Source organism: Condylura cristata, unplaced genomic scaffold (genome assembly GCF_000260355.1).
Source record: "Condylura cristata isolate star-nosed mole 26May11 unplaced genomic scaffold, ConCri1.0 scaffold00023, whole genome shotgun sequence".
Taxonomy (NCBI): domain Eukaryota; kingdom Metazoa; phylum Chordata; class Mammalia; order Eulipotyphla; family Talpidae; genus Condylura; species Condylura cristata.
The window spans coordinates 10,846,683-10,873,299 of record NW_004567124.1 but is presented as its reverse complement, the minus strand read 5'-3'; the positions used below and the strand labels follow the sequence as shown (position 1 = coordinate 10,873,299).

The window sequence follows — 26,617 nt, the reverse complement described above, 5'->3', positions numbered from 1 at the left end:
CCCTCAACAATAACAAGTGATTCAATCGACATTCCTTAGCCAAAAACAAAAGGAAAAAAAAACAAACAAACAAAACAAAAACCTGTACAAATATGTATTTTTCCCTGAGGGATCAAGGTACACCCGCAAGTGCTCTATGTACATATTGCACTAGAGAGGAATGAAGAACATGTGCAAAAAAGCAACAATGAGAGAAGCTTACATCCTACTTAAACCTTTTCATTAAAGATTCTACTAGGTTGTTTTGCATTTTGGAATGTCGGAACACAAACAGCTATACTTTAGTCTAAAACTAAAAACACATATTTCTACTATGGCACAATCAATGAAATAAAAAGTTTTCCAAAGACAGATAGACAAATTCCATCAAGAAAATAATACAAAGTTTGTTTGTTTGTATTTTTTTTTTTAGAAAATTACATTACTTTCTTTCTTTGTTTCACATTACAAAATCTTTTTTTTTCTTTACACAAATCACATTTTATTGCAGGAATATTTCAAGTGCCATCAAATATTTATAGAAGGGTTAAAAAAATAGAAGTCTCTCTAAAGTGGTCCAGACAAGGCTTTGTATAGAATAAATCTTTTTTTTTCCATCTTCTAGTTTTGATTTAAGTATTTTGAATACATTTTCTTTTCCATTGACACTTAGTAGCCTAGAAGCGGTTCAACACACGCACATCACATACACAAATCTCTCCCTCTCCATGTCTCTCTCTCTCTCTTACACACTCTTTCTCTCTCTCTCACACACACACCCACCCACCCACCCACACACACACACACACACACACACCAGCACGCTCCCTCTTCACCTGACCCTCAGCCCACCCTCCTATGCTCACAGAGATCTGGGCATTCCCACTATAAAGAACAACCAAACTTAGAAGCAGTGTCTTAATTCATGTTTTCCTTAAGTTAGGAAGGGTGATTTAGGGTGCTGAAGACTTTAAAAAAAATCGATAGCTTTAACTCAAATTCGGATGCTGAACACTTAAAAAAAAATCCATAGCTTTAACACAATTTGCAAACTGCCCAAAAACCACTTCCATCTGCACTTTTGTTTTCATTGTGACCAAGGCCAGTTTCTTCACAAGATAATGCAACCATTTGGACACCATTGTAACTGAAAGCATTCCTTTGTACAAAAGCCTTATTTACCCTATTTAAAAAATCATTTATATAAAAGGCATTATAGCAGCCAGGATAACCATGATGTGATTCCAATCTTAAAAAGACTATTATTGGTCATTTAAGTTTAGGAAACTTTAGAGAACTATTGAGAATAATTGTTCTGGCACACAGGAATTTTTATAATAAGAAAGAAAATAAAAATGCAAGGTTTTCACATCTTTTTCTAGATTCCATATTGGTTTCAACTGGGTTTATTGTTTAACTTCAGAACCCCAACTTCAATCCCAATAATGGCTATTCCATCAATTCATAGAGCACACCTCTACTATTATTTTCCTACACTGTCGATGTACTTTGCTCTTAAAGTCTAACCCTGCTTTTCTTTCGAAAACACCTCATAGCAGCATCAGTCAACGTATCTTGGTTTACTCTAAAAGCAATGTCACCACGTTGTGACTATAACCGAGATTAGAGCATGCTTTTGTTTGTTTGATTTTGTTTTTGCATAAGATATATCCAAAATCCTTTCTGGGAAAAGGAATTTCTTTTAAGTTCAACATTTTATTCTCTCTCACCCTCAGAGAAGTTCAATTAGCTCTTATTTCACAAATGGACACTGGAATTAGGTTTAGTTGCTCTTTAATGCTCTAGCACCTGAGGCTGGTCATATTCAGAAAGCTTTGGTTAAAAAGAAGTTAATATACTTTAATAAAACCATCCCAAATTTAGTGAATCAGAATGACAAAAAAAAAATCCCAAAAACCACAAAACCAAACCAAAAATAAAAACACACCATTCCCCCTATAGGAGAAACAATAGGGGAAAAAATGGACAATAAATAACTGAACTAAGCTTTGTACTCTTTCCAGAATATAAATACTATTGATCTTAAAGGAACTATGCTTATTTAAATTAAAATTTTGATGTATCCCTTCTTGCCCAAATATAAATACTATATGCTGATAGTTAACCTTTCTATATAATAAACACATAAAGTTTTATATTCTTGTAAGAAATTTAAGTAAATATTACTCTCGTCTTCTATTTATGGTTAAACCTTTACTATATATTTGAGAAAAAAAATTCTTAGATGTTATTTAGGCTTCATACACACTTCTGTGTGAATAATTCCTTCTCCTTTTCCAAGTACCTCAGGAAACAAGTCAGAAGGTCAGTGGAGTTAAAAACAGTGTAGGGCTTTGGGCCTCCCTTGCGATAACGTGATTGGGCAGGACAAAAAGGAGACACAATTTGTGGGGAAGATTTAGGAGGGAATCTGGTGGGAGAGAAAACACTTTCTTCTCTGCAAAGGACTGCTTAGGAACTCCTAACTTTCATACTATGCTAAGATGTTCCCTTTTCCGGGTAAATGTGATTTTATCTCTATTTGTAGTCATGCAAGAAGTTTGACTACCATCCCATGTGTGACTAGACTCATCACCTAAATGCCCACATCCCCAAAGGTCACTTCTTTTTTAAATTTGCACACCTGTACCTCCGACTCTTCCTTTTCTCTTCCCCCACTGCAAATTATTTAAAACAAAACTAAACACAAAATTAAACAAAAACAACTATCTCTCACCTGAATACAAAAGCCAAATATTCTTCTAAATATTAATAAAATAAATTACAATCCACAGTTTTCTAGTGAAGATAAATACAAGAGTAAATGTTTGCAACTAGCATCAGCTTCACTTTAGAGACTTAAAATATTTAACATTTAAATAAGAAAAACTGAGTCAACGTCATATGCTTCCCGCACCCTCCTATCCATTGCCTATGAATTATGGAGAGCAACTATAGGATGAAGAGAAAACTAGTACAGAACTAGTTCACTCTGACATAAACTCTTAGGGTTCCTAGATTATACCAAGTATATAAACATTCACACAGTAAATGTTATGTGTTCTCACACAGGGAGTGTGCGTTTGCTCCAGAAATAATCTTTGGGTCCTTCTAAAAATAAGAGTAGATTCCAATAAATATCCTGGTTGCAGATTTGTCCTGAAAGCATAAGAATTTCCAAGTTGCGACTGAGTCCATTAACCTACTAAATTATGTCAAATGAGCCTCCCTGGCCCTGCCTCCAAGAGGAGGCATTTTGAAAAACTTAAAAAAAAAAAGTGCGTCGTGGTTTAAGTCCACAGCACCAATAGACCATTCAACTTTGTATGAAGCATAAACACATCTATCCTTAAATGTACCCAAAAGAAAAGTATAATTCAGGGAGAGTTCTGTGTCTAATTCCAAATTCATATGTAAAAAAAGAAAAAAATCCAACATTGTGATTTCTAGATATGACCAGCCAGACTTTTAAAAGTAATTTTGTAAACAGCAGCATAAATACCTCCCGACGTACCTTCCAAGCCTTCTCAGTTAAACTTGTGTTTCTGGTGCACATGCGACACGACAGTGAACACGCTAGCATTTAATTTAAAGAAAAAGGTGCAAAATGAAAGTGCCTTATCAATTCAACAGGAAAAGCTACACCAGTAACTACATTTTATATTAATTAAAACAATATATAAACAATATCTCTTTTAGCTATATATAGTCTTCATGCCCATTTACCCTGTAATATATTATAATGCTATTGTTGCTAGTGCTATGGACCCTTTTCATGCCGTCCTGCTGACTGGCAATAATCGGTGAAAAAATAAAAACTTCCTTCATGAAACAAAGAGCAAGTTGTGCAAAGTAATGCCGCAACCTCTGCTATGCACACCGGTCACCGATTATTGCTGGGCTCTGTTGTTACCACCAGGTTGGTGACTCTGTAGGAAGTCTGTGGGCAGTGAGCTACAAGAAAAGGAAATTCTCCTTAGTACCCTCCTTCTGCTGTAAACAGAGGTCAACGATCAAGAAGTTGAGACAGAAAAAGGGTCCATATCTGTAGGCATAATGGAAATCATATGCATGAGAAAAACAAGTTCAACTTTTATTTGTTTTCATTGTTTCCCCCTCCTTTGCCTGACCCCATCACCAAAAGATGTGCAGTGTGTTGGCGCTCCAGGTCTGTGCAGGGCCATTTAAAGTGTCTCGGTTAATTTTTTTTTGTTGTTCTTTTTCATGTTTGTACTTCAGACATTCTAGAAGTGCTTAGGTGATACATTTACCCATCAATTTGCATTGCTGGCTCAAATTCTGAAGTGAACAACTCCTTGTATAATGGAGGAAAATGAAGTCGCACAATGTCTGGGTATATTGCTTTAAATGCCATTAGCTTTTCTGTATGTCGTCCACATAAGGCTCTTAATGTAGACACCTTGCATATTAACTGTAAGTGGAAGAAAGGACACAAAGTCAGGAGAGAACAGACACAAGAGGCAAAAGTCAGGGCAACAGGATGATCTTTACAGTTTGTTTATAAAGGTGAAACCCACTAGAAGCAACTTCAATGTCCAGCCAGAGAGGGTGGGTACAAGTCAATGATGACACAGACACACCAGAGACTACCACGTACAGAGGAGATATGATTTTGAAGACAAGTAACTTAATCACCGAAAATGATGTCTGAAAGCAAAAGTGGCAGCGTCAAAACAAGAACCTAAATCACTCCTCCTCTCATCCAATTGGCTTCCTGCTTTACCCTGCCAAGCCCTGCCCTCTACGTGGTGAGCAAAGGAAGAACTGTGGCAACAGAGAGGACAGCAAGAGGCAATCACGGGTGGGTGACATCCTGCAACAGGGACGATGGCATCCCTCACTGCAGAGCAACTACTAGTTAACTCCAGTGACAAGTTTCTTCTCGAGAAAGAGCTTTGCCTAAAACAAAACAAAGAATCTAGTGTAAAAAACAAAGTAAAGACTAGTCAGAAGCCTGGATGGCCTCTGGTCCCAGCACTGACCAGTGGAGGATGAATCTGAAAACTCTGATGATATATTTGGTACAACTGGGAATAACATATTGGCAAACATGATTTTTAAACTTTCAAACATTATAAAAGTGCAAAATACTTAGTTAAATCCTTGACGTGGGGTTTAAGACCCTATTGATAAGCCCATCCTCATTAGCTGAAAGCCAAAAATGCATCTAGGACTTGTCCTCCATCAGAGGTTAGGCTAAGCCTACTGTAAACATGCTCAGGACACACTTATATTAACCTAAAATTGTACAAAAGCATCTAATACAGCCAACAGGGACAGACAGGAGGGAATAGGGATGGTGGGGCTACGAAAATACGAAACATAATATGCAAATACATGGCAACAGCACATTGAAAGGTCCTCTCCATTTATGGCCACGTGGCTCCCTGGGAACTGGCTCACTGCCCCGCCCAGCACTGTGCAAGTGTAAGACTACATATCACTAAGGGGAAAAGTCAAAATTCAAAGGAGTGGGGAAGCTTCTACTGAATACAAACCACTTTTTGCACCATCACAAAATTTAAAAAATCATAGGTTGAACTATATATAGTAAGTGGGTCCATTGGAAATCCTCTCTAAGCGATGATGTCATCAGATCACAGGCTGTCTGCATTTTAGATTCTCTCTATAATAAAAGAACCTGATGGTGGCCTGGCATATGGGTAAGAAAAATGAAGAAAGTAAAGTGCCTGAGAGCTCTTCCTTCTATTTCCCATTCCTGTCTCAAGGTCTTTTTTAACAGGTGCAAAATCAAAAGCCAATTAGCAAGTAGCCCCACATTTTCTCTTTATGACTTATTAAACTATCAGCAGAAAAGGGAAAAACAAAACAGGTATTCCTCCCTCCCCCCCACCAACACACACACACAACAAACCTTTCACATCATCTTCTGGAATAATGACATATAAAATAATCTCGGAAAAAATATGGTTGATATTTATAAGAACTAATAATTACTATTAGCACTAATACTGAAGGATATTAGCATATTTTAAGTTGACATCCTAATTGTACTTTTATTGTGAAAGATAATAATTAGCAGAAATGAAACCTTATGCTTTGAGTACAGGGTAATAATGGGAAATCGATGAAGAAAATGCAAAAGTCACTTGCTGCTGATTATTAATGATTTTAATGGAAACAGAACTATTATTAGAATGTATGGTTATCCTGGTTAATTGTTTTAGTACTTCATAACATTTTCCTTTTAAGTTCAGAGATTTTTTTCCTCATATTTTTCTCTCCCTTCCAGAGGCAAGACTTTGTCTTTTTTTTTGTCCTTTTCTAATTTATATCAACACCAAACAGAATTTATGTTTTATGCTCAATTTTGATGGAAGACAGAATTTTCAGAGTATATTAATGCTTAAAAAATCTAATGCCCTATTATTGCAGGGCACTTAATAATCAAATAAACAGAATTTGACTTGATTCTTGGCCCACTGGAATCTTTTGAAATGGAGGTATTTTTTCTTTCACTAGTAGCCCATTGCTTACAGATACTTTGGGGGCACTGATAAATGACTTGCAGGAATGACTGGCAAGCAGACAGTTCAATCTAAAACCTTTGGCTCTCACCTTTGTTAGTATTCCATCTTCGCGGTGATTCTTCTGTAGGACATGTTGAAGAGCTAGCTGAATTTTCTGTTGTAGTTTTTCAATTTTTACCTTCTCCTGCAGCCATGAGCGATCTAAACATGAAATGTGATAGTCCTTAACATTTTTCCTGTATGGTTTCAGAACACCCCCGTTCCTCCTGACTTTTAGATATAGATCACAATATATAATTCATATTTATAGACTAACAGGTTAGCATTCTTCATTCAAAGTTTGCTCGTTAAGGAGTGAAAAACTGATCTGGGATGGTTACAAACAGTGTTAAACATTTTCACTTGTACAGAAACTTAAAGGAAGGGAGGAGTCTTCCCTTTCCAGGATGATGCCCATATCAGTATGCATGCAAATGAAACCATCACAGCCCTTCAGTTTTTAGACAATGACATTTCTGGAAATGTTCATTCCATTCCACCAGCCTTTCTGGAAAATTGAAAAATAACCCTATAATCCAAGCTAGTGAAACTATCATAGACTCTCTTTTTTAAAAAGGGTTGGTAATTTAGAATAAAGTTTTCTGTGTAACAATTACAAATAGAAGATAGTAACTTTACAAACTTTGATGATCCCCTAAAGGTAGTTAATTAATCAAAAACATGGATCAAATAAACTTGGGGATGACATCCATGTGGATTTTAAGAGAAAGTAGGATGTCTGAAAAACCATGTTATCTTGGCCATTGGAATTAAGAAGAGCAACTATAGCTTTTTTCTCGTGGGATCAAAAGTTACCTTTGGACTCAAGTGATAGTCTCTCTCCATTCTTAAGATTTTATTGGAATAACAACACGGGGGGGGAGGTGGTCATTTGAAAATTTTAAATTTAACAAGAGTGACAGCTTCTCTTGGTAACATTCAGAATATTCTAGAGCCACTAAAAAAATGTACTTTAAAAAAAATCCTCAACTGGACACACACTATGAAACTATTTTTTTTTTTTGGTCATCCTACCTGCTGACATCAGTACAAATGCAGAAAATAATGCAATTTCATCTTCAGTCAGGTGCATAGAACATAAACTCTTTCCAAATTCAAAGACAAAGCTAATGAAGTCTTCACAACCTGCCAAAATGAAAATAACAACAGTTTTGGATTTTGGTTATTATTCTAGATGATAAATATGTAAGAAGGTGAATCTAGCAGTTGAAGATCAGATGGGGTAGTAATTAATATTTCTAGTTTAATAGCCTGAAATCTTAAAAGGAAAACCTGGTTAGTCATTGTCACTATCACCCCTACCATTATCAGTCAAAATAATCAGAAAACTTCCATTGGCTAGTGAGTATATTAAATCTTCTGAGAGATTGTTAACTATTTCATAATAGCTCTATTAAGGAGGTATTATCATCAACAACATCATCGTGTCATCCTGTGGGTTCACAAAGTTGCATCGCAACACCCCCATTTCAGAGGAAGGAGAGAAGAGTCATATACACAGATGACACAGGTAGAAAGTAACAGCTGAGTTTCAAAGCCAGGCTCCCTGGCTTCAGAGCGCTGCTATTAACCAATAAAATCTAACAAACAGCTGCACCTAACTGAAGTGTTAAATTCATTTCCTTTTGTTTTGTACTCTACTTGACCTAAAACACCTTTAAAAATGCTGACTAATGCTACATTTGGGGGTATTAGTTACAAAACTACACACAAGGAATGTGCCCCCCAGTCTGTCCCCCAAACAACTATTTGCTTGATATCTATTCTTTCAGATTTGCATGTTTTATATATTTAAATGACAATAGGTCCTTTGATAACCGACATACATGTCTGTCATTTAACTGTTTGAAAAATCACTTACATATCTTGGATATGTGCCATTCTTCTTAAAGACTGTATTCCATTTTTAAAAAAATATAGTAATCCAAAATAATTTATTTTTAAAGTTTGTGGCAAAGTTTTGCTTAGTTATAATTTATTTCGTTGACATCTGCAATTAATTCTCATTAATGGCAGTCCTTCCAGGAGTATGGCTAGGCAGACTTATAGCTCTTTGCTTGATTTCATTTTTCAAATCATATTCTTTACTTTATGTGAATATTATGTCCCCTGAAAATCTGGTTCTTAAAATCTGGAAGGAATCGGAAGGATTTATAATATAAAGCTCTTTGATTGCCAGCTAGATAAAACCAACCTGTAGACCTTGATGTGTAATATAGACAAAAGGCATTTGAGATATTTTCTACAATGACAACTATAAAGTAAAACAATATAAAAACCCTTCGTTTTTTGTTTCCAAATGACCACTTTCCATTTTGTTCAATGAGTGCTTTCACCCAACTCCCATCTTTACCTCTAGCCGGATTTAAAGACAAAGCTCCCAGCAGGCTTCTTACCTAAGGATTTGAAGACATCGGGGCTCGCATATTTCCCATCAAAGTACACGGTGTTGCTCTGGGAGTCAAAGGCACGGCACATTCTGATAAATACCACCTCCAGAGAACCTACACAGAGGCAGAAATGGTTTGGATTATTGCATCTTGGTGACTTTATTTGGAAGGCACTAATGCAGAGACCCGTTTCTGCATCAGCTCAGTGGGTACTCTTTTCAGTTTTGCTTTTGGGCTGTCAATCATGCCAGCTTTTCATTCCAAAGGGCAAAGTTCACCAGTGTAATTAAAACTGTGCTGAAGTTAAGGGCCGTTTTACTAAAGAAGGGAGTGATCTACAAATCGTTTCTCTGGCATGCTTCTGACCCACATATATTTTCTCAGAGTTGCTAGGAAAACATTTATTCATATTTGTTAAAACAAACAAAAGAACCAAGGATCTCTCTCTTTCTCTCTGGATTCCAACAACAACCTTTAACCTAACAACTGAATGTAAGCTTCAAAGGATCTGGAGTGTAGAAACAAAACACGGATGATGGGGAAATTGGGGATAACATGTGACCTTCAAATTAATCTTTTCACTCAGAGGAGAAGCAAAATGGAGGGAATGATTCCTGTAACTAGTTCAGAAATCTTTAAAAAGACCTTGGTTTTTGCTAAGGGAAACTAGAGCTATTATCATTGGAGAAAAACTGTTCCCGACACCTTCCTTACCAAGCAGTTCTTTAATAAGCAGGTGAAAGCAGGTTAGGAAGAAATCTCAGAATTCACTTGCAAAGCACATACCTGCTTTGAGAAGCACAATTTGATCGTTTTGACACAGTTCCATAAATCCATCAATGCGTTTGGCAAACTCCACCACGTACTGTATAGCTTCTGTAATTTTGATGGCACACAATTGCCACATCACCTCCCGCTGCTGTTAGAGGGGGAAACACATTAACACACACGGTTACTCATATCCTCAGTACCACCAGCGGCTAATCTGTCCCCCTTTTGCAAAAGCCCTGCTTGGAGAAGGATTCAGAAAGGCTAGACAATTAGATGATTAAGAAAAATATAAACAGCCAGCCAGTTATCTGAGTTGTAATGAATGCTTTCTGGTCCTATCTGCAGTCCTCTCTTACCTTTATGGTGGCAAAGGGACAGGGGAAGGTGGGATGAACATATATGCAGCGCAAGATGAAAACGAGTAGAAAGCCCTGCACGACACAGAGAAGAGCAAAGTAGACTCTTCTTTGCTCTTATTTTGCCTTGGGGAATCTAACACCACTTTATGGGGGAAGGGGAGAACAGGGGGGTCAATTACATTTATTGCAGACCTGCTGTGAGCTAGGTGTTTTATGACATCCGTGTCTTACTTCATTTTCACAAGAACATTTTTTTTCCTCATTTTCCATAAATGGACCCTAATGTGCACAGAGGCCACACAGCTAGTGAGCACTGGAGCGGGATTCAAATCCAAGCGTTTCTGACTCTGAATCCCATGCCACAAACCTTGCTGATTCTTACTGCTTTCTTGCTTCTCTTTTGTAACTTGGGCTGCTGATATTACCTGCTATCTCAAAGGTGGAGAGATGTGTTGCCATTACCAACCTGTTTTGTCTAATTCCTTTTCTAGAGCCACTCTCCAGTTTAGCTAGAGGGTGACCTACATCTGTTGTGCTGCTCACTTGTTCCCCCAGTCTTTGTTTAAGACTGTTTTCACTGATACGATGGACTGGAGAGCACACTGAATTAGGAGTCAAGAGTCATCTCTAATCCTGGTGTTTTCAATTTCCAGGAGGATGGTTTGTCGATCAGTGTTACATGGAGAAAGGCAAGTGGCACCACTATTTGCTAGTCTCATATCAGACTGGAGGTACAGCCTCTTGGAAACAAGGGGCTGAGATTATTTTATGCCAGTTTCTGTACTCTGAAATCTTCCATTGTGGTCTCTGGACAAATCCCAATTTATCTAGGTTTCTGGAAGTTGCTTAATCTAGCTCCCTGTTGAGAAGTAGAAGGAGATATGTGTGTAGTTAAAGGCAACAAGGAAATTTATTTGCTACTGCTGACATTTTGCCTGCTGGCATCTCATTAAGATGACAATGTTCTGGAAGAAAAAAAGTTATTTTTTAAACAGAAATGTGATATCTGATGAAAACCCATTGTTCTTTGTTTTGTCTGTACTCTGGATCAAATCTGTACTCTTGATCGAGGTTGAGCAACAACTTTCCCCAAATTGCCTAAATCCTCAGTAAAATTTCTCAGAGTGTACCTTGTTTTGATAGTTCTCAATCTCCTCCTGCAGAAAGGTCTGCCACGTTATCTGCTGGAGCTCTTCTCTCAAGTATTGGCAAGTTTCCAGATGAGACTTAGATATATTCTGTGCAAGGTGTTCTATGGAGAAAATAGATCACAAGCATAAAAAGCCAAGTTCTTCTTTGCATGACCAGTGTTTTCCTTATTTAGCACTTGCCTTACAAAGTCACCAGTTGAAAGCAACACACTGAACTTAATTACCTTTACACATTTAAATAAGCAAGTTGGGTCTATTTTGTATTTTGGAACAAGAGGATGAAGAATAAGGGAAGTTAACATTTGCAATCAGGTTTGATGATTTCAAAGGACTCTCCTGATCTTGACTTTGTTCTGTGCTTTTACACCAGTGTTCAGGGACGAACAAATATTGACCTAGATGGCTGTGGGAAATAACTGACAATGAGTCCTCTTGGGAGTTTTATGAAAATATATCTACCACATACATTGATCTAGGGAGGATTACTCTTGAACAATTAGAAAATGATACTCTTTTATGATTGCATCTATGTATCTCTTTGAATATTCCTGAAAATAACAAAACCAACATGACTAAGACCTGGGGTTGACTATATCACTGTAATTAGTATAGTGGTTAAGAAGTGAACTCTGGGCTCTCCCTGGTGGTGCAGCAGGTTAAAGCACAGCACTAAGAATCTAAAGCTATTTCCGCATGAGTTCAATCCCCCCCTGCCTCGGAGGAGATCCACATGGTGTGGCAGACCTCTCCTGGCCCACCTGCTGCTCCCCTCAGCAGTGTACTTCGTCCATCTGCCTGTTCTGTTCCCCACTCTGTTTCTGGTGAAGCCTCTCACCACCCCTGAGCCTCTGGCCTGTACCCCAGTTCTGTATGCACAAATAAATAAATCTTAAAAAAAAAAAAAGAAGTGAACCCTGGAGTCAGATGGCCTTGGCTTGACTCTCAGCTCTGCTATCTACTAATTGTGATTTTAAGTAAGTTACTTAACTTCTCTGTTTTTCCATTTTCTCATCTGTAAAATGACAAAAATAACACCTATTTCTGTGTGAACCAAAAAGAGTTGAACACTTAGGATGAATTCATATCATACTGTAGTGCAGGGGGGTTGAAAATACTATGGAAAATAGGTTCCAACAAAGGTTAGATAGGAAGTTTTATAGTTTTTTGAACATGTATGGACACACTGAACAGACAATTCAAAATATCAGGGGGGAGAGATGAATATTGGCTTAGGGAATTAGGAGATGCTTCTTGGCAGAAGAGGAGCATTTGAGTTGGATTCTGAGGATGATTAGGAGCCTGAAGAGCCCAGGAGTGGGAAGAAATGGGCCAGTTCTACATGAGAGGCATGGGAAATGAAGGGACAAATATGGCACTTCTGTATGTCTGTAGGAGACAGGCAGATGTAATGAGGTGATCATGTTAAGACACAAATTCATAATAGGCAAGAATCTACAGTGTGAAAGACTTCAAACGTTAATATCAAGAGTTTGGACTTGATGTAACAGGAGTCAGCAGGATTCTCAATAGGGAGCTGATGGAAGAACCTTGTATCTGGAGAACTAGACAAGCAGTTCTGAAATGGATGACTGGATGCTTTAGAGGCTGGAGGTAGGAAGACCAAATGGAAGACTGGTAGAGTCTGGATGTGCAGGACTATGGGCTTGAAGCAAGTTTTAGTAACTGCTACAGTAAGGCAGGACAATTAAAGAAGTTTTGTTTTTTTTTTTTTAAAGAATTAACAAGACTTCGTGAGTATGAAATCATACCAAATGTACCTCCTCCCAGGTCTTGAATATATAACAGGAAAGTCATTTAAAAGAATGATTCTACACGCACACTGGCAACACTGATGAGAGTGTTTATTTGGCAATATGTAATTGCTTCCATCAAACAGAATCAGATTTGTTAATGTGAACTAGAGCAGGTTCACCTAGTAAAGTTTGAAATGAATCTTCTTAGACACTGAAGTTCAACATACTTCAACGGCCTTACTTATCAACACAAAGACCTGCAAATAACATAAATGTCATAAAGAACAAAGAGAAGGAAAAAAAAAAAAAAAAAACAAAAAAAGACCTGCAAATAACATAAATGTCATAAAGAACAAAGAGAAGGAAAAAAAAATTGGTATCTACACAGAAAGAACTGAAAAAGGGCAAAGTAAATGATGTGTCTTAAAGTCAATGAACCTTGTGCAGAGAGGAGGAGAATGAATAAAAGAAAAATGGGGAATCCGAAACAAGAAAATAAATGTTTGAATAGTAAAACAATTTCTGTAGATTGAAAAAAGTGATGAAGAACGCTTACAGGGAAAAGCAGGATCCTCTGAGGTGAAGGATGACAGTTACAGATTTCGTCTTCTAGATTATGCTTCTTAATGTGTTAATATGGTCAGTGTCTTGGTTCACGTCATCTTAAAATTTGTTCCCACTCTTTGCTATTTGGGAGCAGTCTTTACAAGAGGAAACAAGTGGCGCAATGTACCTTATAGGCCAGTAGAGGGCAGTGGCTGCATTCTCATCAACCCCTTTTGATTCCATTTCAGTTTATTTGGTTAAGTGTGATTTTACACACTTTGCTCTTTTTAAATCTCTATTTCATCAGAGAAGAATATGGTCAGGCTGAGTAAAAGTTAAGAAGTTTGTGTAGTCTTCTGGAGAAAGTTTCTGTTATAGTGAAATATCTGGGGATCAAGAACTAGGAGAACAGGCTACATGGATAACTTTCGTGGTATGATCAACTCAGTTTGCCCCCTTAACCATGACTGCCTCGTCAATACAGCCAAGGTCTAGAGGCTTTTGTTATAAAGTCTAGCCTTTTAAGTTAGTTACAGATTTTCATAGTGGGAAGGAACTTTGGACACGCTCTGGCCCAAATCTCCTCAGTTTACAGATAACATGAGACAGATGATGATAGTTAACACCATGTGCCAGACCATAGAATTTATACATACATATTCCACACATATGTATTTTCTTACTTGATCTCCAAAACAAACCAAGGAAGAAGGAACTAGCTTATCTCCATTTTACAGATGAGGAAACTGAGTGACAGTGAGAATGAGTAACTTTTCCAAGAATGTCACAGTTGCAAACAGTCAGTGATTCAAACATACACAGTTTGGCTCCAGTCTGTTCAAAATCTTTATATTCTAGAGGTAGAGCAACTTCAGCTTGCACATGCAATAGGATTTACACTGGCTGCTAAAACTTACAGAAAAGCTAAGACCACAACCTAAAAAATCTGACTTCTTGTTTTTGCCCACTCTACCAGTGAAATTTCCCATAGGCTTTAGTTAATGAGGGTGGTAACAAGTGTAGTTAGCCTTTTTGATTTCATATGAACCTAGACTGTTTGTATGAAATGTATAGTCCAGGTCCTACCTGGATATTGAGGGCAAAATTTCCTAGCTAGGGATGCAGACATATACAGACACTGTTCTTGAAAATAGAACTGGACTTAAAGTATGTTAACATACAATTTGCTTTCCAATTGTAACCTTGGTTTCATTTGTTTGAAATCTGATGAAAAATCTAGCCTGAAATGAAGTCAGCACTCCTGGTTAAAGAGATGGCATGACTTGAATTCCCAAAGGTAATACTGGGGGCCTGCACAGAGCTTTGACGAAGGAGCCGAGAAGTCTGTGGCCGCTGTCTTGCAACTTGGAGCTCCTTAAGCTGTTCTGTGCATGTAACTGGGATAGAAAAATTGAGCCCAATTTTATATCCTTTACAGAGAAATTCTTGTTTAATGTTGGGTTTGGAACTAATCCTACAGATAAGTTGATTTTATTCAAGCTGGAAAATGCCACAATCAATACACATGAAAAATCCCTAACTTAGGAGAACATAAAAAACGTATGAGGACACAGGGCTCCTAGACTACCCTGGAAAGCGAAATGAGAGAAGAGGAAATGGAAGTGGGGAAACGGAGGATGGGGGCACTCAACTGAGCTGATTCTGCCCCCCTCAGCTATCAGCACCCACCTAGCTGAAGTGCCGTAGTCAAGGGCAACATCTCGGCTAAACCTTGTAGGTTTATTTCAGAGTTGAACATTTGACAAGCAAACAGGATAGACTCACTAGTATTTATGATAAGGTGGAAGCAAGCCTAAAGTAAATCAGGCCATTTTTCATGATACCATGTCAGCTTTCAATCAAATCCTTATTCACTTCTGAAAATTTGATTTTCATTATAGTTCTGCTTAAGGCTCAGCCAACCAAGATTTATGACAAAAATGGAAGGTTTTTGTTCTAGTTCAAGAAAAAAAATCAAACCTACCCCTGCTCAGCTTGGCTTCTAGTTCAGAGGATTCTCTGTTAATCAAAAGAGCTGCAATACACCTTTAATGCTGTTCAGTGGTTAAAGACCAAGCTTAAAATGTCCTTGCTCTTGAGGATTTAAATATAGACCCATAAAGAGGGGCTTGTGTAAAAACCGTGTGTAAAAAGCACATTCAATTTGTTCTATTTGGAGAAAGATTTTACTGGAAATATAAATTTCACTTAAAATGTTTTATGGGGTACAGAGGTGGAGAAACCATCTAAAGAACACAACCGTGATTTCTATGAACTGAGGACTTCTGTCCTCAAGTCAGAACCTGCTGTTTCTTTTCCATGTGAAGTCTTCATTCTCTCCTCGTATCAACTTAGCCATCTCCACGGCAACTAACTGAAATATCCCAAGGGATTATAACCTTGGGTGAGGAATCACTGGGAGGGGCAGATCAAATTCTAAAACTGCCAAGGGTCTTATCAAACACTCTCTAATAAGAAGTAATGAAAAATCAACCATTACAGAGGGTAATAACACAAATTCCTTAAAACCAAAGTTTTCTATTGTTGGTGTTGTCAACATTTCTAGGTCACATGTCCTAAGCAGCAACAACAGTGATAAAAAAATGACAGGTGACACTTTTTTGTCCTTGCATAGTGAGATTTCTATGAGCTAAATCAGTTTTGTCCCCAATACCCATTACCAAAACATTTTGACATATAAAGGAGTCAATCTCCATTTACCATTTATAGAATATACCAGGGCTGCAAAACATAAATACCTACAGGTGTGGACAGAGATACAAATAGGAGAAGTGGGGTGAGCCCCTTTAAGGTGTTAGCACCCATGTCATGCCAGCCAGTTATTGTCACTCAGAAACGCTGGTCCAGTGTAACTAGACCTCACTCCCAACAAAATGCTGAAAATATGACCTTTAGTTACAATTTCCTGGTTTAAAATTTTAGCAACTAATTCAAAAATTTTAAGACTCTTCATAGGCTCAAACAAGTCTCTGACCTGGGTGGCTTCTAGGCTGACCTTTTTGTGACGTTAGGTATAAAGTAATACCTAGATTATAGCTAAATAACTAGTGAAGTTAATGGGGCCATTCCCTGAACTTGGTTTTCTGTGGAATTGACAGACTGTGTTAAGCTCCTATTGTGTCATCGCTGACATGAGAGGATGAGCAGAGAGTACCTTGGAGAGTCAAAGGTAAGGAGGCAGGGTGGAATTATGAAGGGGGGGTCAAGTGATAAAGGGGAACTGCTTTTCTGCTTGAAGCCTTTAATAACACAATTCAGCAGAGGAACATCAGACATACCTAACTAACTTCCCAAAGCCCTGCCTGGTTCAGCCCAGCTGAAATATTTAAGTCATTACCTAATTCTGCCATGGACACAGTTGGAGAAGTCTCTCCATTGGTGAAGGAACAGTAGGGAAAGAAGCCTGCTGCTGGTGTGTAGTCACATATTGGTTCTGGTTTGATGCCATTGATATCAAGACCTGACTGGTCCGGGGAAGGCTGTATGTCCAGGTAGAAGCTGCTGACGGCAGAGTCTGCCTTGCTGCCCTCGGGGGTGTGCCCATCAATGTAGTTGCTGAGGTCATCGTGAAGTTCGCTCAGCCCATTGGCCGAGATGTTGTAGGTGGGCGTCAGCGGCTCGGCCTCCCCTGGCTGCTGCTGGTGGTCTCGCTGCTGCTGCTGCATCCGGTGTTTCTGCACTTCTGCATACAAGCTGTCTCTCTGCTTTTTTGACATTCGGCCAAATTTTACAGCTGGAAGAAAAACAAAAATTAGGGGTGCCTTTAAAATTTCAGACAGTTGCAGTGATAAATCTCAAAATAAGGGCATGGTTCAGAGGTGAGGAGACTCCCACCTGGCAAGGGTTTGCTCTGCACCCCCAGCAAAACCCTAGAGGAACTTTTCCAGACACAGAATGGGTAGAAGAGAGCAATGATCATCCACATTTCCCACTGTCATATACCCCTAGGCTCAGTGGGTACCACTGAGAGGTCACTAAATGGGACTGTTTACTTTCTATGCATGCAGTTGGCCCGAATCCCCCTTCTCTTGCCCCTGGGTTCAGAACAACTGCAAGGATGCACAGACTGCCAGAGAGGGGTATGTAAAGGTACAAGCAGTCAAAGCTGAGCTTTCTTTCACTTCACTGCTCTGTACACGCAAAGGAGTTTCTTTCTGATTAAACTGCCAAATCTGGGGCTTGGTTAAGAGGCCTAAACAGACTGGACAAGGGCTTCGCCGTTCACTAAATCACACTTCTGAACCTGCCTGGATCGAGGAGCCTTCTTGCTACTCATGGGTGATGGTGGTTCCTGTGACCCATCTTTAAACTTTCTGCTGTTCTCATTTAGCCTCAAGTAAAAACAGTATCACAATTTTGGAAAGGATGAACAAACAGAAAGGGCAAACGTATGTCACGTCCCTGTGAGGTGAATTTGTGTGTATATTGCTTTTGTCCTCTCTACTATGTGTCCCCATATTCAAATGTGGAGCAATGATTGCAGTGACTTTCCAGTTCACTCAGAATCCCAAATGACTTCTTCTGAGATGCTCAGATAATTGAGGGGGAAAAACCTTGATGATTTCCTGCTCTGAGTTCTCCCACCAGACATTTATTCTCAGCGTCACTATGCACATGCAGGACAGAGTCTCTGCTGGAGGGACTAAGATCCCCTAATTCAGTGTGGTCAAAATTACACTTGATAGGATGGCTGAATTCACCCCTTGGCCACCAGCAGAGCTCTGGTTGTGCAGAGGCAGATGAGATAGAAGTGAAGCATGGAACCAGGCCATCCCCTGAGGCTGGCTGATAGGTTCTTTTCCTTCCAAAGAGTACGTACTGTTCTGCACAGAGCAAACAAGTGAGCTAGATACTGGTCAATTTCCAGTTTCCACGACTCAGGTGACAAACTTGGGTGGGGCTGGCTAGATGGCAATCAGGCGGATGTGGCCCTTAAATTTCAGGCATCTAATTGTATCTTGCCTCCCTCTTCCCATTCTCCAAAGTCACAACACATGTTGCCACTTACATGCAAATTCTCAAGAAGGCAAATTGAGGTGCTTTCAATCTTCAAAAAAGAATTCTAAGATACTCAAGGAGATTGATACTCACAGGTAAAGCCACTTTGGTGTTTGAAATATGTTTTAACATTTGCATAAATATTAACAACGGTAATCATATCATCTCATAAGTAAAATCTGAGAGTGTCCAATCTTGAGAAAGGCCCAAGCCACCTGTAATTTTAACTTACAGGTTCAAAAGTGATATACCTGACGTTATCAGTGTAGCATGACTGAAAGCTGAAGTCTGAAGAGTTGCACATCTCCAGGAATTGCTGGGAATATGGCATAAGTTCTAGGACTTGCATCTACTGATACCCAAAACTTCACTTTTGTTCCCACATATTCTAAGACCCCACCTCAGGCACCAGTACTGAAGCATGTAATTTGGCCTGATTGGGGCTAGGGCTCCAAATTCCTGCCTGGCATTCAGAAGTATTTTTCCACGGGCTGAAGAAGCTCCACTGAAGAGATGAATGTTTCCTTCAAGGGGATCTTCTGATAGAGCCAACAAGCTAGTATATTCAGAGAAGTCCTCAAAATGTACTCACTATATTTTTGTACAATTTTTATGCATAAGAATAACTTTCTTGAAATCTGGTATTGATTATTTAGTTCAGTCAAGATAGTTTTCCAGGAATAACTGGAAATGTTCTGCAACTGAATGGCTGATAGTCTCTTAAAATAACTTCTTTTAATGAAAAGAACATTTATCGTTGAGCCATACTTTGCACTATTTTCATATGTTCTATATGTATAAATATTTGATTTTGGCAAGTGATTCATTGTACTCAGTTTAGCATAAACGCTAATTCACTTCAACTGCCAATATGCTTACTAGGTTAAAGCACAAAACAATTCCCTCTGGTTTGCGTTTCTAGCTAGGGGAATGCCTATAGGAGGTAGTTTTATTAAGGTCCTCAGATGACACTTAATTCAATCAAATTCAATCCTGCAATGTCATAAATGCTGAAAACCCCCAACAGCCTGTTGGTTGATTCTGATGGATTATAGGGAGGGTAATGGCTGTGAAATCCATAAGCCATCAAGTCTGTGTGTCGGGGGGGGGGGGTAGGAGGGGGTGCAGGGGGATAAGGAGAGCAGTGGGGGACACATTTTGGCAGATCTAGGTCCATGTTTCAGAACGCACTTTCACGACCCCACACTACTATACAGCTCAAGCTGTTGTCCTCACCATCTCGAGACATCCCCACGGCGAGACATTTCTGTAATCGACAGTGTTGGCAGCGGTTTCTACTGGTTCGATCAATCAAACAGTTCTTCTGACGAGGACAGGAGTAGGTGGCATTGCTTTGCTGACTTCTCCTGAAAAAGCCCTGTGATTCCATTATAAAACAGAAAATAGGTTAGTGTCAGTTTGAGCTGTATGCTCCTAAAAGGCAGTATACTAAGCATTGAGCAGCATTAATAATTAATAGAGAATTAAACTTGTAGCAGAATTATCCAGGAGACCATTAATGAAATTAAAGTTACTTCTTTTTCCTTGAGTCAAACTGATCCCAGGAGCCTAACCTTTGTCCCTTACACATGCAAAACTTAACGCAGGCTGAGGGTTTTCTGTGTAAAAGGTGGCTCTAGACTTGTGATGATCAAAAGCAATGTGCTTGATGGAACAGCACTGACTTATCATTAACACTTATCTCCAAAATGTTTTTGTAAAATAAACACAAAGCCCTTCTCTGGGATGTTTAGAGATAAGGAAGATGCAGGCTTCTCACAGATGCTCAGGGCAGCTGCAACCTGGCACACAGTGGTAATCTACACAACTCAGCTTAAATCCACTGCCCTTTAGTCCTCTCACACTCCCCACATCAGCATCTACTGAAGTTAAATGACACTTGGATGGATTATGCTGGCAGACCAATCACATTAGGACTACTCTTAAACTTCAACCATTTTGAAATAGCGTGTTCACAATCAGGCCTTTAAGATTCAACAAATCCCATTTGAGGTTCATCAAATCACAGTTATTTGTCAGGCGCTGTTCTGGGAGTGAGAGGGGTGCCGAAGGAGCAAGCCAAGCTGCCACGTTCAAGGGTGGGGTTTCATTCTGTCATTTATTCTCACTTGTTCAGTGAGCTATTTATTTAAAGCTTTATTTATTTGTGCATACAAGAGCTGGAGTGCAGGCCAGAGGCACAGAGGTGAAAGGATTCACCAGAGACAGAGTAGGGAGCAGAACAGTCAGAACTACTGAAACACACTGCTGAGAGGAGCAGCGGGTGAGGCAGGAGAGGTCTGCTGCGCCTTGTGGGTCAGCTCCCTGCCTGGGGACTGAACTTGTGCTGCTGTGGCTGCGATAGCTTCATAGTGCTGTAACTTAACCCCTTGTGCCAACAGGGAGGCCACTCAGTAAGCTACTAACTTTTTGTTAACTTCTCGAGCTGGATTCTTACTAGCTCATTCATTTTCAGAGTTTGTTCTTTTCTTAAAGCTGTACGTTTTCCTTTTAGTTATGTGTTACCATCAACCCACAAGTTTTGCTATTTTCATCATTCCTCAGTTAAAAATATACTCTAACTTTTAATAGATTCCCCCCCCACCCCCTTTGATTGATTCCAAATGTTATTTAGAAACATATTTTTAAATTTCCAAACACTGGGAACTTTTTTGTTACCTTCTTATTATTGCCCTACCTCTAGGGATAAATTCAGAAGAGAAAAGAAGGTAACCAGAGTCATTTCTATGAAGTGAAGGCATAATGGTACAAGAAAGTATTATTGTCTTCAAATCTTTGATGACAAAATAGATGACCCCCAAAAAAGAGGACACTAGTGAAGAGGGGAGATGTAAAATCCTGAAGATCTGACAGAATGGTGGACAAACTAATAAGGATACTCTCCCACCAAAGAACTTTTCTGGCAGCCAGTCTGGCAGTTGTATCATAATCCTTAAAAACATACCTATCCATTGAACCAGTAATTCCCCTTGGGGGATTATATCTTAAAGGAATATTCAGAATTGTACAAAAATTACCTAAGGCTGTTCATCAAAGCACTATCTGTAATATGAGAGATTTAGAAAATGTCTCATTGTTCAACATTAGTGAATTGGAAGTCATCTTGGATACCTGTATCTGTATCATGGAATATTTTTTATTCATTAAAAATGGTATTTCTGTAAAACAATTTTTGACATAAAAAGAAAAAATACTGCTCTCCACATAACATAATCCTTTTGGGTTTTGTTTTGGAAAATCCTATGTTTAATATAGAAGCAGCTATGGAAAATTATGTCCTCAGATGAAAGGAATCATTGACACTGGTGGTTAGGACCATAGGTGATGATAATTTTTGTTTTGCTTATCTTTACTTTCTTAATTACTTTCTATTATATGCAATATGTAGATGGGAAGGTCTGGAAAGATCAACTATAACTGCTTTCTTTTGTGATCCTGTGAGATGTGTGAAGTCCAATGGAGGGGAAGTATGTGAACTTAGAGCCTGTTTCTTCGCCTTTGGAATCAACCTAAGAAGGGAGCGGGCTGGCCACACACTTCTCACCCCAGCTCTCTCTGCCATGCTGCTTACTCAACTAAACATGGGCAGGGAGGGCCCCTGTATCAAGTCTGGCCCTTCTGTGATCTTTTCATAGACTATCTAAAGCTAAATTTTCTTTTTGGTTTGTTGTGTGTGTGTGTGTGTTCTCTGTTAAAGCAAAGGTCTTTCTTTCTTGAGACTCACCACCATTCACTCTCCCTGTTAGCTGTCACTGTAGGTGTCTGCAGACCTAGGATCAGGATCTGTCTTCTTTAGTTGAAGCCAAATTTAAATTTTACTTTACTTCTCAATGAGTTTGTTCCATTTTGTTCTATGATCACTGAATACGGAGAATGTCGGAGCAATCTGGCCTTTTCTTTATATGAATCAGTAGTGGAGGGTGGGCATACTCTTTGCCAATCTCAGAATGATAGATCAAATCACTGCATCTGTCACTTTTCTTAGGGATTTTTTGACACCATTACCATTTCTTTTCAGGATTCTCTCCAATTTTTCCATTTCTTTACAGAACACAAAATCCAGAACTAGACATGGTTCTCCAATAATGCTGGCTGGTTCAACAAAAACAATTCTGCTTCTGCTCTTAAATATTAGGCTGACATTAAATTGAACTAACATTGATATACTTTCAGAATGTAAACACAGAAGTTACATGTAACTTCCCAGTATAAGGGAACTTTATTAGGGATGATGATTAGGAGCGATCAACCTTAACGAAGGCTTCTATTGATCATATTTCTTTAGTCTCCACATTTGATTGGGCTTCCCAGAACCAGCTAATTTTTGCACATAGCAAACAATTTGCTAGAGAATATGCTTTCATATGTAAACCAAACTATCTAAACCCACACCCACCAACTACTTCACAGGCTCTCACACTCTGAGCCACTGTCCTCCTGCCCAAATCACTCCAGGACCAGATACCAGACAATGACAGAGAGCCGTTAGGCCCCCAGCCTGTGACATCACGTCAATGAGTCCATCCTAAGCCTGTTTACTCTGTCTCACCTGTTCCTTTCAGAAGAAATCACATTAAAGGCTCATGCCCACATTCCCCCCTCACTCCCTTTTCTTCCTGGCACAACCTGCTGCTTCCAGCTGGTGACCCAGTATGCTTCCAGCTGGGCCTTCTGATTCCCGGAGCCTGTCAAAACAACACACTTCTTCCCAGACAGTCAATTTTGTGTCTTTACCTACCTGACTAAAGCAAATCTCAGGCATCATTAAAACAGTGCTGACTATGTGCTAGGTACCCTGCTCTCTAGGACAGCATATTAAACCTTGCCTGGGTGGGTGGTGAGATAATATCATTTCTCTGGTTTTAAGGTAGAACAAGTGGAGGCTTCCAGATGCAAAGTGACATACTCAGAACCCCAATTCTAGCAAGGGTTGAAGGTAAGATATGAATCCATGTGGCTTAATTCCAGAACGCATCCTTTTTATATCCCTTTATTTTTTCCACTCCCCTCATGTGTCAGAATAATTCCATTCAGTACTTCTCCTGCAGGGTAAACACGGGTCAGCCAGTGTAGAGAGACAAGGTGTGCACAGTAAAGTTGTGACACTCATCTCTAAAATGAGAGCTTCCTTCGGGTCAGTCCTTTGAGCTGACCCCAGGGGCAGTGCTCAGGCATTTGAAAGACTGCTTCTACAGCTGCCTCCTAGTAGGGGTGAGGGTCACATGGGAAAGCCAGGTTCATGATTTGATGCTATTTCCCCTGATTCTGAAACAGGGTCTTATGTTCTCTTTCGTTCACCTTACTTATTTCTAAGTTACTTCGGCTTGTTTGGAAAACAAACAAAACAATAACAACAAACAGACTTCAAGGACACAGAGTCACTATCTTTAACGATGTCTGAGTCATTAGGCCATAAACTGCAGGCCAAATCCAGGAGGCATTCCACATGTGCTCTGAGCAGTGGCAATGGGGAGGGCATAACTGATTCTGGCTTCCGAGCTACCTTCTCAGACCAGGGCCACATTTCTTTCTATCTATGTCTGCTGTGAGGGGAATGGGGAAAGCAAGTGAGCAAAGAATAGACCTTACTCTTCACAACACCTTTTATTCTTTGAGTCAACTGAGCAAGTACCTGCTATGGGTGCCAGGAGGGTGCAGCGAAGAGCCAGAGATGTTTCTTTTGGACTCAATCAAGCAGTCATGCCCACAAGTAGAGCTATCAAATACCAGCTGGGAAGGGTCAGGCAGGGTCAAGGGAGTGGCATGAGGGGATAGAGGGCAGCCACTGTGACTCAGATAAACACTGGATGTTTGCATGTTAGACGAAATGAGGACTGGTCATCTCTTTTCAAAACATCTTTTCAGCACTCCTTAGTATTTCTCAAAGGTTTAAGGATTTGGGAAGTTAAGTTGATGAAACATTTAAAATAAATGAACATACAAGAAGAAGCAGAGTAAGGAAGATGAGGAAAAAAGGCAGAAAGTCAGTGGAGGGTCCCTTCTTCCTAACAGTAAGCCCGACACTGCAGAAGCAGTATCTCCACAGGGAAGGAAACAATCCTGGCCAGAAATGAGTTCTAGAGTCTACACAGAGAGTACAAACAGCACAAACCAGTGAGTGAAGTTTTGGTAGGGCTGGGTAAAATTCAAAGTGTGAAAGCTCTAAGTGAGAAAAGATAATAAAAGTCAAAATTTTGGAATTTCGTTTCTAAACTATAGACTAATCAATTACTTCTTTGGTTTTGGTAAAATTGTGCTTTTTATGGATGTCAAAATAGGTGGAAATGTGCCATTATAAACATGGTGGGCTTGAACAGGGCATGATCCTAATGAATTTCAGGTCAGGGCCAACTGTGAGACTGTGGCACATTACCACCACCTAGTGGCAGCATACTAACATGCAGTTAATAAAAATAGTAAATTAGAAAAAGCACAAGGTGTTTCCAGCTGAAGGGGATTCAGAAATTACCCGGTTTAGTAGTTCTCAAGTGGAGAATGCAACATATCATCCATGGAGCTTCAAAAACAACTTTACTTTATCTCTGCTGATCTATAAGTTTGGGGGATGTAGTCCAGACATACTTATTGGTGTGAACGATATGAAATCTTCACCTTTTAGTTCCACAAAAAAGATATGTCAGTTTTATCTGGTAAATATTGTAACAAATCACCCTGGAGATACAATTCCCTTCTTGTTAAGAACTCTGGAGTTTCTCTAGTTTTCTGATTTTTGCAAAGCACCAAAAATGAAGTTCAGAAGAGTGTGTGATTTATTCAGGGCTGCCCCCACATTGGAAAGTGTCAGCGCGGGGACTCAAGCTCCAGAGCTCTTATTTTCAGTGCGACGGCCTCTCACTTAAATGTCTCCTCTTAGATATTGGCCTTAAGAACTGATGCTACCCAGTCTCGATTTCCTCACACCCAGAGCCCCACACATGAACCTTCCGCTCAGTTTTCACTGTCTCAAAGAAGCCTCCTCCCTCATCTCGTCAAGCCTCTCAAGTGCCTTGCGTCACGTTTTACTTCCGATTTCTACCTTTCAGCTTCTGGAAACTTCTACTGCTTATTTTATTTTAAACAAATTAGCGGTATGCTCGGAAAATGTTTGTTGACCGTACTAGACTGTGCTCCCAGGATGGGGTCTCTGGGCTGGGTTTGAGGAGAAGGTTCCCACCAGGTGGCAAGAATGGAATGCAAACATTTCAGGGGTTTTGTGATTCCTGATTATGCATATGTTAAACATAATTGTAACCGTTAACTTGTTAGTATTTTATCATTATCCATGCTTTTGAGATGATTATACAATTGAACAGATACAACATAACCACATGCCACTGTGCATCTCTCCCCTACTTTGCATGCAATGAGATATGAGTTGGCTATGTGGTAGGAATATTTATACCACAGAAAGTGGCAAATGACACAAATGGGGGCTTGGCTTATTGTTCTGTTCATTGCCCGAATTTAAAAAGTGATGAAGAAAATGATAAATTTAAAAGTATGTCTATGGGCATCTTATTATGAACAGCACCCCCCAAAATCGAGGAAACTTCAGTATTCAGAACACATTATCTGATTTAGCAAGGAAGTTGTTCACATCAGCACTGATGAAAGCATGAAGTTCCAAAGTACATCTGCTTCATTTCACTTTCCTCCTAATCATTACCATAAATGAAAATACATCTGACATTCATCTTGGCCCTGTCTCTCATCAATACAACCACAGGTATGGAAGCAAGAGTTTAGCAGAAATCAGTGAGAGCATTCAGTGAGGATCCTTTGTCTGGAGGAAGCCAATTTCACTATTTGCAAAGTATTTCACTATTTGCAAAGTTGAGCTATAGTAATGTACATAAATATATACACTGTTTTCCAGAGAGCTGGTTATTAAAAATGAACTAGTATGTGACTGGGTCCAGCGCAGTCTGTCTGAGTGACTCTTCCTTACTTCAGATAGGCCTTTACCCAGACTGTGGCTTGGCTGTCTATAGCCTTCCCTACACACACACACACACACACACACACACACACACACACACACACACACACACACAC

At 39.4% G+C, this 26,617-nt stretch overlaps 1 protein-coding gene across 2 annotated transcripts in view; it reads right to left on the bottom strand.

The window, feature by feature from the left end:
* Positions 1-4,049: 4,049 nt before the first annotated feature.
* The window catches only part of RORA (RAR-related orphan receptor A), a 682,068-nt gene continuing 659,500 nt past the window's right edge, over positions 4,050-26,617 (bottom strand). The window contains exons 4-11 of one of the 2 annotated variants that reach the window (XM_004687722.1): positions 19,778-19,919; positions 16,881-17,276; positions 11,202-11,323; positions 9,728-9,860; positions 8,948-9,055; positions 7,566-7,676; positions 6,580-6,692; positions 4,050-4,411 (exon numbers count right to left, since the gene is read on the bottom strand). In XM_004687722.1, coding sequence (XP_004687779.1) covers positions 4,247-4,411; positions 6,580-6,692; positions 7,566-7,676; positions 8,948-9,055; positions 9,728-9,860; positions 11,202-11,323; positions 16,881-17,276; positions 19,778-19,919 — 1,290 coding nt within the window. In that variant the 3' untranslated portion in view covers positions 4,050-4,246. The remainder of the gene's footprint in view (positions 4,412-6,579; positions 6,693-7,565; positions 7,677-8,947; positions 9,056-9,727; positions 9,861-11,201; positions 11,324-16,880; positions 17,277-19,777; positions 19,920-26,617) is intronic. The other variant, XM_004687723.1, reaches the window with a different exon arrangement.